The sequence below is a fragment of the Eschscholzia californica genome, unplaced genomic scaffold (assembly GCF_041429995.1).
Source record: "Eschscholzia californica isolate CP2 unplaced genomic scaffold, dmEscCali1.0.p SCAF_5, whole genome shotgun sequence".
NCBI classification, from domain to species: domain Eukaryota; kingdom Viridiplantae; phylum Streptophyta; class Magnoliopsida; order Ranunculales; family Papaveraceae; genus Eschscholzia; species Eschscholzia californica.
Genome location: NW_028238472.1, coordinates 7,038,793 through 7,052,243, shown reverse-complemented (window position 1 = coordinate 7,052,243; position 13,451 = coordinate 7,038,793). Strand labels below are relative to the sequence as shown.

Sequence of the window (13,451 nt, the reverse complement as noted above, 5' to 3'; positions counted from 1 at the left end):
TCACTATTCACCATACTTCATTTCATTTTTATCATTTTTAACACTCATTTTTAAATAAAATAAGATTACAATTAATTTGTTAAAATCTAATTAAAATTAAAAGACTTAATCACAAATTAAAACTAATACGACATTTTACTAAAGTTATTACGACATTTTACTAAAATATTTAAGGTAGCCTTTTTTATTCGAATATTTCAGTGGATTTTTTTTAATTTTCAGTTTTATTATAATTTAATTAAGTAATTAAAATGGAATCAAACAACCAAAAAAGTAACACTAAAAAAGTTAAAACAAAGAAAACAAAACAAGGACTAAAACAATATAAAAGAACAAAGAGAAGATCTAAAGAAAAATTAATTTAACCCATGACCCTCCATCCCACCATTTTGTTGGGATGGACAGTGACCCACCATATCTGGCGCTTTGAAAGACCATTGGTGATGCTCTTAGAGAATCACGATAGACTGATAGTTGTCTCGCTAATTATATATATTTTTATTTATTTTGTTTATTTGATTCTTCCATGATTGATCATCTGTCTCAAGCAATTATTATGCCATTTGTTTATTTGGATTCTTCCATCATGATCATCTGTCTCAAGCAATTTAGTATGCCATTTGTTTATTTGGATTCTTCCATCATTGATCATCTAGGTCTCAAGCAATTATTATGCCATTTATGGGGTTGACTTAATTTTATTTTTATCCTCTCCTAGTGAACATGTCATGGATTTGATTTGATTTTTTTTTTTTGTTGAACGTGGATTTGATTATGCAAGACTTGTAAAGTAAAGAGATAACGTGAAAAAGATTTATTAAAATTATGGGGATTGGCCACAATTGTTTTCTTTTTAGAAAAAACTTCACATAGTTTAAGTAGATGGAAAAGACCAAGAACAAGAGAGCTTCACTGATACACAAGTTGATCACACAATGGAGTCCTTGGGGAAGTCTATAAAAATAAAATTAAGAGAAGTAGAGCACACATTTCTTATTTATTTTGATCTATTACATCAAATAATATATACCAACACAAACGTAGATGAAATTCAACAACATACAATGGAGAGACGTTGCATGCCATCGGACTACAAACGTATCCACGTCATTATTTCCTTATTCAAAAACCCATACTTAGTATTTTTTATCATAGTTGAAACCAAGAACCAACACCATAATTCACCCATAATTATCCATCAAATTAACCATACAAGTCACAAATTATTTTTATTCATAATCTAGTACCGTAGTTTATTCAAATCATTTTTTATGTTCTAAAACATATTTTGCGACAGATCCAGCCAACACCGTCAGTGTAACAACACTTATTAGAGGAGCAATTTTCATAAGAAGTTCATCTGGGATTTCATACTTAATCACAGATTTGATAATACATGAATGACTATCTTTCTCTAAGATTTGGAAACTGCCCATGTAAAATGTTGCACCCATTTCTAGATATCCGCCTTCTATTTGTAACGCCTCTTTCAGACGCTTCTCGTGATCAATTGTCACAAATTTTTCTTTGTAAGCCAAGGGCACCGATCCTGGTCAATATGATTCATTAGTTAACTCAAACTGTAAAATCCTCTGACCCAAAGTAGTATAAATGCAACTTCAAACTACTTTTAACAACAATTTATAATTAGCAGTTAATTTTTTTTTTTTATTGTTTGGCGTGTTTCGAACCCTTGACCTTTAAGGTGGAAGGCTATACTTCTTACCACTCTAATCTAGGGTTGTTGGGATTGACAGTCAAATGTTTCTTTTACTCTATAGATAAATCGGAATATAATATAATGTTATACATACCGGGAGGAAATACAATGCGAAGAACGGTACCAAGAAGACCATCACCCTCAACGATCTCAACACTTTCGATGCGCCCCGGAGGGAGTATTTTAGGGATGAGTGCAGGGAAACTAGGGGAGCTAAAGACTGCCCAGACATCGGTCGCAAGTGCGGATACTTCTAACTCGTTTGCAAGCTCAAATTTCATTATCTCTTATTAGAAACGAAACTAAAACCTATGTGAGGAGAGCAGTTGAACCTATATTTATGAGTTTAGTGCCTGTTTTCCTGAATCTGCCCACCCCAATTTATACAACAATTACTTGTATAGTTTATATGGACAACTTTGTCTGATATCTTATATTCTTATATGAATGCTATTATTAAGTTATTGTATTAGGATATAAAATTACTCTTCATGATTTTCTATTATAATAAGGGTTAATTCTATTTTGGGTTCCTAAAGATAACCAACTCACCAAAATGGCTCCCTAAATGTCCAGCTTCTAATTTGGCTCATTTTTTTTGTTTTTCCGTCCATTCTTCAGTTAGACGTTAGTGACGCATCATTTTTTTTACCCAATTTACCCTTCTGACTAAAGAATCTTATCAACCCCAAATCTTAAAGTCCCAATGATATTTATTATTAGTCAAATCTTGTCTTCCAATCAAACTAGTTTTTTTTTAATTTTTAAAATATTTTCCTAACTTTTCTTCTCTCCGTTCACATCAACTCCATTAATTTGCAAAAAAACCATCTTCCCATCCCCATCAACAACCCTCCATTAAAATTCTAAAAACTTAAAAACAATAACTGTACAAAAAAATCCAGATAGAGAGGGAGAGAAAAGCACTCCATTATAATCTCATATTTCTTCATGCCTTCATTGGTGAGTACCTCCATGAAAATCTAGAAAGAGAAAAATACTAATTTTATAACCCAAGTAATATCAGAAGAAAACCTTTGTAGTCATTAAAATCTAGAGAGAGAAGCCTATTGGTCGTCATTTATCGGCTCAAGCTTTATAGTCACTAAATCCAGAGAGAGAAACCTATTGATCGTCACTTATCGGCTCAAGCTTTATAGTCATTAAAATCTAGAGACAGAAACCTATATTGATCATCATTTATTGGCTCAAGCTTTACAAACAGTCCCATTGATCGTCATTTATCGGCTCAAGCTTGATCATCATTTGGTCTCGCAACAATCTTTCTCTTTGTTACTCGTGATGCACCACACATCACACTATGACAATCCTCACACATCCTAAGATTCTTCACTATTCTAATGGCACTTCCTTCACTACTAGTCGGCAAACGAAACACTAAAACCAACTTCTCGCTATGAGTTTTAAGAATTCGTTCTTTCTCATCATCGCTAATATCATAGACAACTGAACTCAAACTCGGTTTATATTCATCACACTTTAATGTATCCAAAAGCTTCTCGAATTCTTTCTTTTTTTCGATGGATTTATTATTGAGCATGAATTATTAATTTAGAACACGTTCAGCAATTAGACAAAGATAGTAAAGAAGAACAGGAGTAATATAAAAAAGAAGAACATGAGCAGTACAAAAAAGAAGAACACGTTCATCGATGGATTTGACAATCATAGTCACTCTTGAGATTTTCTGGCAGACATTAAAGATATGGGTAGATGCAGGCAAGGGTAAATGTGCAAGAATATGCCAGTTCACTAATGTCTAACGGAACAAATGACGGAAAAACGAAAAAAACAAAGTGGATTAAATTAGAAGTTGGTCATCTTTAGGGGTCAGTTGGTCATCTTTAGGGGGCCAAAATGGGTTAAATTCGGATAAAACTATGGGCTCGGGGAGTCAAACCCGCGTCAGCCGTGTGGAATGCTAGGCCACTTACCAACTAAGCTAGACATCAGATTTGAGTAAAATAGATATATTTAAGTATTATAAGGATAAGCTTCTACAACAAGTAGGCCCCTTGTGTTTGGGGGGGCCTGTGCAGGCGCCTGCCCGCACGCTCCCAAACACGGCCCTGTGAATACCTACTCTCAGTAATATTGGAAAGAGATTACCAAACGTAGCTCAGTACTGTAAGATGTGCGGTTTGGAAGAAATTGAATCGGTATGTCATCGTTTTGGAGCTTGTCTAAAGTATCAAGAGCTAACCCACCTAGCAGGCATCAACCACCTACAACAACATTTGGAGGACCCTGTTAAATCTTTAAAAAGAATTATTTTACAGAAGGAAGATGGAATAAAAGATTAGTTCAACTTGACTTATCTGATGTGGGAATGGTGGAAGCTTCGAAACAACTATCATTTCAGAAACCAGCAACCAGATCTAGTGAGATATTGGTGGACGGTAAAAGATTCGCTAAGGTATGTTAGTGATCTTCTCGAAATCTACTAACCCCCATGCAGGTACCTAACTGGTGTCCTCTACCTTTAGGAAAGATCAAAATAAATTTTGACGGTTCATTCTGAATGGACGAGCTTCCTGTGCTGCTCTTGCGGGTTCCATTTTCATTTCCACAAATTAACTGCTTCGCAGTTTGAACCTTCTACTGTTAACTTTATCGAAGCTTGGTCCATCTTTTGGAGTTGGGCCTTGTATTTATTTTCGGTCTGAACTTTGTATCTATTCGCTTTGAATGTATGGTTTCACTCAGGAAAAAAAAATTGTGTTTATGTTTAATTATTGACAGTATTAACTTTTTCTCTCATTTTCAATAAATCAATTTTTGTTATGGGCACTCAATTCTTTGTCTTCTAGGGGGGGTAGTGGAGCGGGACTTTCACAGACTTTCATAGATAAAATGTCCCGTAGACATTTCAAGACATTTCGGATGAGTTATTATAGACAACATGTGTTCATAGACATTTTCAAGACATATAGAGTTTGTAGACAAAATGTCTTTATAGACATTTTAAGACATTTGATCCATAGACAAAATGTCCTGGGGACATTTTAAGATCTTGAGTCCATTGACAAAATGTGTAATGCATATTATATTTGTGCTAATCAAAAATATATTTTTCGACTTTTGTAGACATCTGTGAATATTTGTGGACATTGATGGACATTTGGTAGACATTTATTATTTTAATATTATTATTATTATTTAATCACATGAAATAATATATTAATACTAACATTTCAAAAATATATTTTTCGACTTTCGTAAACATCTGTGAATATTTGTGGACATTGATGGACATTTGGTAGATATTTATTATTTTAATATTATTATTATTTTTTAATTACATGAAATAATATATTTATACTAACATTTCAAAAATATATTTTTCGACTTTCGTAGACATCTGTAAATATTGTGGACATTGATGGACATTTGGTAGACATTTACTAGTTTAATATTATTATTATTGTTTAATCACATGAAATAATATGTTTATACTAACATTTCAAAAATATATTTTTCGACTTTCGTAGACATCTGTGAATATTTGTGGACATTGATGGACATTTGGTAGACATTTACTATTTTAATATTATTATTATTGTTTAATCACATGAAATAATATGTTTATACTAACATTTCAAAAATATATTTTTCGACTTTCGTAAACATCTGTGAATATTTGTGGACATTGATGGACATTTGGTAGACATTTATTATTTTAATATTATTATTATTGTTTAATCACATTTGGTAGACATTTATTATTTTAATATTATTATTGTTTTTTGATCACATGATGGACTTTAAATGTCTCTTGTTTTTTGAAAGACATTTTGGCTTCCAAATTTGTCCCAAATCCTTCACAAATTCATCAAACTATGAAGTCCACCAAAGTCTGGGACATATTTTGTCTACAATCGAATGCCTCGGACTTTCATAGACTCTCAAATGTCTGGATTTGAAGACTTTCGTGGACTCTCAAATGTCTGGATTTGAATGCCTCAGACTTTCGTGGACTCTCAAATGTCTGGATTTGAATGCCTCAGACTTTCGCGGACTCTCAAGAGTCCGCGAAAGTCTTGCTCCACTACCCCCCCTAAGTTCCTTTTTTTGCTATCTAGTGGAGTATTTGATAGGAACAAAATATCATAATTTTCCGTGGTGTGGAAGCAAACCACAATCACTTGGTATCTTATGTTAATATTTATCTTTTCATATTGAGCTCTTCACTCTCGTTTTTCATTATATTAGTTAGCATTCGTGTAAAACGAGTTCGGGAACCATGGAGTGAAATATGTAAATTTTTTTCTTTTCTCTTCGTTTCTTTCTCTCTTTCTCCATAATTTTATGAGAATGTGTCATCTTGGCCCTGTTAGCTCACAGCCCACTCATCCCGTTGAAATGATATACATATAACTTTATAAAATAGAATCAGATTACCTACAGATTATCATTCTAAAAAAATCTTTCACTCTTTTTAATCTATGAAGTTTAATTAATGAAGAGGAGTTGACATTATCATAAACAATTAAATTTTCAAATAAATGAAGTTGAGCCACATCGATTGCATGTTACAGGGGACATATGCTAAAATATCAAATCTCTTTCTTTTAAAAATCAAATCTTTTGTGTACGGATTATCACAACCATATTTTGATGGCATGCATTTGCCGAACATAAAGAATGATTTAAATAAACTAAGGTACTAGATTATGAATAAGAATAATTGGTGACCTGTGTGGTTAATGTAATGGGTAATTTGTGGTAAATTATGGTGTTGGGTCTTGGGTTGAACTGTATTAGGATAGGCGGGTTGCCTATCCGACCAGACTGGGTCCACCGACCCGGTCGGTTAGAATCCATGCATTATGGTTATCAATATTGGGATAACCATCAAGCTAATATTGTATTTATCAAGGTTTAAAATTGCTCTCGGGCGGAGATTTTCTCTCTCCTACTTTCTCTTTTCACCGGCGCCACCTTTGGTGGAATTTTTCCGCTTGTTTAGGCAGTTATATAACCGTTTATAGGTAGTTATCCTACTTTTCCGATCAAATCTTGGCAGTTCTCCACCATTTATATTCCTCTTTTGCTCGATTTGGACTGTTACAAGTCTTAAATCTTCTCATCCACGCTCTACAGGGGCTTTTCATAGTCGAGATTAAGTCTCTTTGATCAGTATTTGTTTATTTACAGTATTTGCAATGGAGAGTTCAGACAATCAATTCATAACTCAATTTGAATCTTTAACCACAGAAGAATTTATTCCTCCAACGGTGGAAGGAGGAGATGTTTGCGCCGGCGACTCAGACATCATCAAACAAGGAGTGATTTGTTTCCAAAGTCCGAGGAAAATAGATATAGGCCAAGCTATGTATCGTCTTTCTCGTATTATACATGGACCGAATAAATTCACAATATCGGAAGTGAGGGACAATTTATTTCTTATCAAATTTCAGACAGCCTCGGAATTGGACATAGCGATCGAAAGTTCACCATGGATCATTCAAGAGGAACTCATTGTTTTACAACAATGTGAACCGGAGATTTCCCCGACAGAGCACTCTTTTGATTATGTGTGGTTTTGGATTCAACTACATGGAATTCCTCCTAGTCATCTCAATTGTACTATTGTGAACCGTCTGGCAGGATCAATTGGTTCCTACATTCCAACCACTCCGGAAGATGCGACTAAATGGAGCCTATTTGGTCGTGTTCGGGTTAATTTATGCATTAAACAGGCCCTTAAGCCTAGAGTGAATCTTAAACTTTCACAGTCTAAACTTATATCTATAGAAATTAGAGTGGAAAAACTCCCACGTTTTTGCATGTACTGTGGATTTATAGGGCACAAAATAAAATTCTGCCCTACTATGTTGGCTTTTGGAGACCTTCTCAAACAAAATCTACCGGATTCGGTTCGTTCTAGAATCCTCAAGGAAATGACACCCAAATACCCTGAAACTTTCAAAGTTCCGTTTTCCACTAGAAATCCTTTACATGAACTAGGATCATTTGGCCAAGAATTAATACCAAAATTTAATGATTTGAATATTGAAGATGTTGGTGAGATTAGAGTGGATTCGGTATGTGCTAAACACCCGAATATTCGCGCTAATTATGGTAATTTGATTTCTAGTCTTTTTCAGGCTAAAAGGAGTAAGTCCAAACTGAAACGGGAATTACTTCTGTGATTTCCAATGTTCTTTATAAAGATTCTTTAACAACGTTGCAAGAGGGCCACAGCGACATTCCATCTACAAGTGGTTATTTGGATGAAGACATGCCATTGGCAGAAGTTCGAATTAGGAAACAAGTCAAAAAATCGGCTAAACATACTCCTTCTCAACCAGTTGAAGTTAGGGCCACGACAGCCCAAATGCCGCAGGATCCATGAATGTTCTGGCTTGGAATTGTCGGGGACTAGGGAACACCCCGACAAAAGACACATTATCACAGTTCCTCGGTGCTATTCGTCCCTCTTTAGTTTTCCTCTCTGAAACTAGATTTACTAACTATGAACCTTTGTACTTATTCTCTAAATATAATCTTGTTAATTATTATGTTGTCCCCTCGGTCGGCCGGAGTGGAGGTTTACTCTTACATTGGTCTCCAGACTGGGACGTCTCTGTTAATTCCCACTCTTGTAATCTTATTCATCTTACTATTCTTACTCCTAACAACCCGATTCCTTGGGATATGTTATGTATTTACGGACCCCCTAGGGTCCAAGATAGATCCCCTTTTTGGAGATCGGTGTTAAATATTATTAATAATATCACTAATCCTTATTGTTGCATTGGGGATCTCAATGCCATTTCCTCTCGATCTGAAAAAAGTGGAGGCTCTACTAATATTCCATTTCTGTCTCAATTTCAGAATTTTATTCGAGATTCCAATCTCATCGATTTGGGCTACAACGGACCAGCGTTCACTTGGACCAACAGCAAAACCATACATCACTTAACAAGAGAAAGATTAGATCGAGTTTTGTGTGATGCTAATTGGCTTCTTGAATTCCCGGAATCTGGATTGTTTCATTTGCCCAGATATAACAGCGACCACGCACCAATTTTACTAAAACTGAAGGTTCAGGGTCAAATTCTCCAAACAATCTCGAAATATGAACTCTTTTGGACTAAACACGAGGATTATGAAACTACTTTCAAACTGGAATGGGATAGAAGTGAAGGGAACTTTCCAAACAAATTACAATTTGTCAAAAACTCTATTCAAAGTTGGAGCAAAAGGGCTTTTGGTATTATCAAAACCAGATTAAAAATTCTTAGGAAAAGGTTGACTGATATTCAAATTCTTACTCCGACTCAAGATTCACTTAATGTTGAAAGTACTATTCAAGAAGAAATTATTTTTCTGGAAGAGGTCCAAAGATCAAAAGCAGAACAAAGGTCTAGAGCAAATTGGGCTAAAAACGGGGATAGAAACACATCGGCATTTCATATTGCAGCCTCTATGAGAAAACAGAAAAATCAAATTAATAGTTTACTTTCAGAGAACGGTCAGACTTTGACAAATGAACAGGATATAGCAAAAGAACTTACGGAGTTTTTTCAGAACTTATTTCGGGCTGAACCTGTGGGTCAACCACCTATTGAGATCTTAAATGCATATAAGGTAATATCGGCTACAGATCTGGACCACATCTCAAGGGTGCCTTCAAGCGAAGAAATTAGAGAAGTAGTGATGGAGACTGGATCGATCAAAAGCCCGGGGCCAGATGGACTACCAAATTTTATTTTTCAAAAACATTGGGACATTATTGGAACCGAACTTACCTCTTACATCCAATCAGCATTCCAATCAGGTTCAATCGATCCGTCTCTCAATCTTACTACTTTAGCTTTGATTCCTAAGTGTCGACACCCGAGTTTAGCCTCTGATTATAGACCAATATCCCTTTGCAACTCAATTTATAAGTTCATCACTAAAATAATTGCAAATAGAATTCGGCCTTGTCTCGAGGACTCTATCATGTGGACACAAAATGCTTTTGTTCCTAATAGACAAATTATGGACAACATTATTGTCACCCAAGAACTCTTGCATTCTATGAATAATTCAAGAGCAAAGAATGGTACTTTTGCCCTTAAGATGGATATGGCCAAGGCTTATGATAGGGTAAACTGGGACTTTCTTAAATCAGTCCTTATTAGTACTGGTATCACTGGCCGTATTCTGAGTTTAATCATGTCTTGTGTAACCACATCTAGATTCAGGATCAAGTTGAATGGTAATTTAGTGGGGGATTTTCAGGCCACTAGAGGCCTGAGGCAGGGTTGCCCTCTGTCCCCCTACCTTTTTATCCTAACCTCCCAATCACTCTCCCTCCTTATTTCTCATTATGAACATCAAAACCAACTTACAGGGTACAAGATTAATCAGTCCAGCCCAAGCATTACACACTTGCTTTTTGCTGATGATCTGATAATCTTTGGGAAAGCTACTGAACATAATCTAGATACTATTATACACATGATGAATGAATATGCAGACTTTTCAGGGCAGAAAGTAAACTTCAACAAATCTTCTTTGTACTTCAGTAGGGGAGTGCCTGAATCAACAAAATCCTCATTTGTCTCTCTTCTTAATGCTCCAATCATGACAGACCAAGCTAAGTATCTGGGAGCTCTCATTCTCAAGCCGGGCAATCGCATCAAAAGTCATCAATGGTTAGTGGAAAAATTTAATAAACACTTATCTGGTTAGAAACAAAAACTAATCTCCCAAACAGGTAGAACAGTTCTTATCAAATCTGTATTAGCTTCATTTTGCACTTATCCATTTAGCTATCAAATGATTCCTCATAATACTATTAAAAAGCTTGAAATAGCTGAAAAAAGTTTCTGGTGGGATCATAATCAAAATAGCAGTAAGATGCACTTTATCAAATGGGAGATTATATGTTCACCCAAGAATCATGGGGGATTGGGCATTAGAAATCTCAAACTTGTTAATGAGGCTTTAATTGCAAAAATGACTTGGCGTCTCCTAACCAATTCTAATGCAGTTTGGGTGAGACTCTTAAAGTCTAAGTACTTTAAAAATGATGACTTTTGGTCATCCGAGACACCTAGTTCTACTTCTCCATTCTGGCAGTCGATCATGAAAACAAAATGCACAATGAGAAACAACATTTTATGGATCATTGGAAATGGTACTACTGTCAAGATTAGAACCGACCCTTGGTTGCCCCATCTCTCAAACAAAGTACCTAGTTTTAGAGATGAACTCCCTAATAACATATTTTGGGTCTCAGATTTGATGATACAGGGGGAAAATAATTGGAATTTAGATCTCATTAACAGATATTTCGATCAATTAAGTGTGCAGGCCATTACAGAGATCTCTATTCCACATAATAACAGAAGTGATAAGCTAGTATGGTGTCCAACAGAGAGTGGGAGATTTAATACAAAATCCTACTACACAGAACACAGAGCTTTTCCCATTCTTAGTGATGATGCTCATAACTTTCCTTGGAAGACTTTTTGGAATATTAAAGGCATGCAACCGAAGATTCAACAATTTATTTGGAAATTGATTCACAATGGAGTGGCTACATTACATAATATAGGTAAAAGAGTCCAAGAAGTACCTCAAGTTTGTATTCTATGCGACTTGAATGAATCAGAAACGGTGGATCATCTCTTCTGTTCTTGCCCGAAGTTCAAAGAGTTAATACAACTCACGGCCAATACCCACCTACAACAGATGAACCAAGGTTTAATTTCAAATCTAAAATCTCTTCTTCAACAGAAAGAAAAGGAAAAAGAATGGTTTATCTTTACTCATCTGTTATGGGAGTGGTGGAAGACTCAAAACGAAACCCATTTTCACCAAAAACCTCCAGATCTAGAAAGATGTTGGTGGAATACAAGAGAATCTCTAAGGTACGCACCCCCTATACTCACCTCTTCTTCTTCGTTTCTTACTCATGATGCAGATAACTGGATTCCACCACAAATGGGTCAAATAAAGATCAACTGTGATGGTTCTTACTCCGAAAATAGGGCTTCAGCAGCAGCGGTTGCTCGTGACTTCAATGGAGTGATCGTGGGTTCGAAGAACTTACTTTTCAGACCACGTTCGCCATTACACAGCGAATTTCTAGGGTTTTGGCTGGGATGCGACCTAGCTGAGGAGTTGGGTTTGGGAGACTTTATATTGGAGGGAGACAGTAGGGTTTTGGTTGATATGTTATCAACCGTAGATGCTGATATCCCGTGGAGATTGATGGATGAGATCGAGAGTCTGCGTGGGAGGCTAGCTAGTCGACACGTTACCATTCTCTTTACCCCTAGGAATTGCAATTGGGTAGCCCATAATTTGGCTATGGCCGCATTCACCCCCTAAAGTGGAGTGATTATTGGTTTAGTCCTTCTCAGTTAACTCTCATAAGTTTATGCTTACTCGTTTTGTTGTAAACTTGTGTTTATTTTAATGAGATTTATTTCCCCTCAAAAAAAAAAAAAATATTGTATTTATCAAAGTAGTAGTAGTGTTTGTATTAGGACTAATCTCATATTACTATAAATAGGGTTGTAACCTCATTGTTAATGTACAAGAAAATATTTTTTTACCAAGCTCTCTCTCTCTACCATCTCTCTCTCTCTCTCGGCCGAGTCTCTCTATCTCTCTCGCCCATCTCACTCTCTCTCACGGCATTCTCTACGTGAGTGAGAATTTCACATGGTATCAGAGCTAGACATTAATCAATCACTTGTTTGATTTTTTTTTTCTCCTTCTTCCCTCTCTATGGCTTCTTCTCATGATACCGGTTCTGAAACTATATCACCTACTTCTAATGCTATCTTTGATGTTCATCATTCGGATTCTCCGACTTCCATTCTCATCACCCCACTTTTAAGTGGAGATAACTATGCCTCTTGGTCATGTGGGATGAAGATGGCTCTACGAGCTAAAGATAAATTCAGTTTTGTTGATGGAACAATCCCAAAACCATCTTCTACCACTGACTTGCATGCATGGGGCGTTGTAATGACCTAGTGGCAAGTTGGTTGGTTAACTCCGTTACTCCGGATATTCGACAATCAATTCTCTATGATGAATCAGCTGCTGCTATTTGGCAAAATCTTTTTGAACGATTCCATCAAACTATTGCACCTAAGATATTTCAACTTAAGCGTGCTATTTCTTCCCTTAAGCAAGATGGAATGGATGTATCTACCTATTTCACTAAGCTTAAGACTCTTCAAGATGAACTTCAATCTCTCATGGTACTCGAACCATGTCAATGTGGTCAAGGAAAATCATTACTTGATCGCACAAATCAAGACCGGGCGATGGAATTTCTCCAAGGACTCCATGACCGTTTTTCGGCTATTCGTAGCCAAATACTATTGATGAATCCTTTTCAATCTCTTTTAAAAATACATAGTTTGGTTAACACAAGAAGAAACTCAACAAACTATTATGTATGATACCACCAATGGAACCGAAGTCGCGGCCCTCGTAGGTAACCGTTTTGATTCTTCCCGGCCTCCCTCTTCGGACCGATCGGATAAAACACGAAATAAAAGAGTTCGTCCATACTGTGACCATTGTCACATGCATAGACACGTCAAAGAAACATGCTACAAGCTTCACGGGTATCCCTCTCGGTCCCGCCAAACAGCCACCGTGGCCTCGGTTACAAACGGATCCCAGGAGGCGCCTCCAGCAACATCAATGACGTTAGAGCAATACAATATCCTGAATAACCACCAGC

At 36.1% G+C, this 13,451-nt stretch overlaps 1 protein-coding gene across 1 annotated transcript; it reads right to left on the bottom strand.

The window, feature by feature from the left end:
• Positions 1-968: 968 nt before the first annotated feature.
• On the bottom strand, positions 969-2,062 carry LOC147536671 (S-norcoclaurine synthase 2-like). The gene is made up of 2 exons (XM_086641901.1): positions 1,815-2,062; positions 969-1,549 (listed from the first exon to the last, which is right to left on the bottom strand). Exons 1-2 carry the CDS (start codon positions 1,999-2,001, stop codon positions 1,263-1,265), a joined length of 474 nt encoding a protein of 157 aa, XP_086498027.1. The 5' UTR covers positions 2,002-2,062; the 3' UTR covers positions 969-1,262.
• Between the last annotated feature and the right edge of the window lie 11,389 nt (positions 2,063-13,451).

Excerpts from the sequence above, each read along its gene's own strand:
- LOC147536671 (XM_086641901.1), bottom strand. The coding sequence starts at position 2,001 with ATGAAATTTGAGCTTGCAAACGAGTTAGAAGTATCCGCACTTGCGACC. Across the intron at positions 1,550-1,814 it reads TCGCATTGTATTTCCTCCCG|GATCGGTGCCCTTGGCTTAC; the intron begins GTATGTATAACA and ends CATATTGACCAG.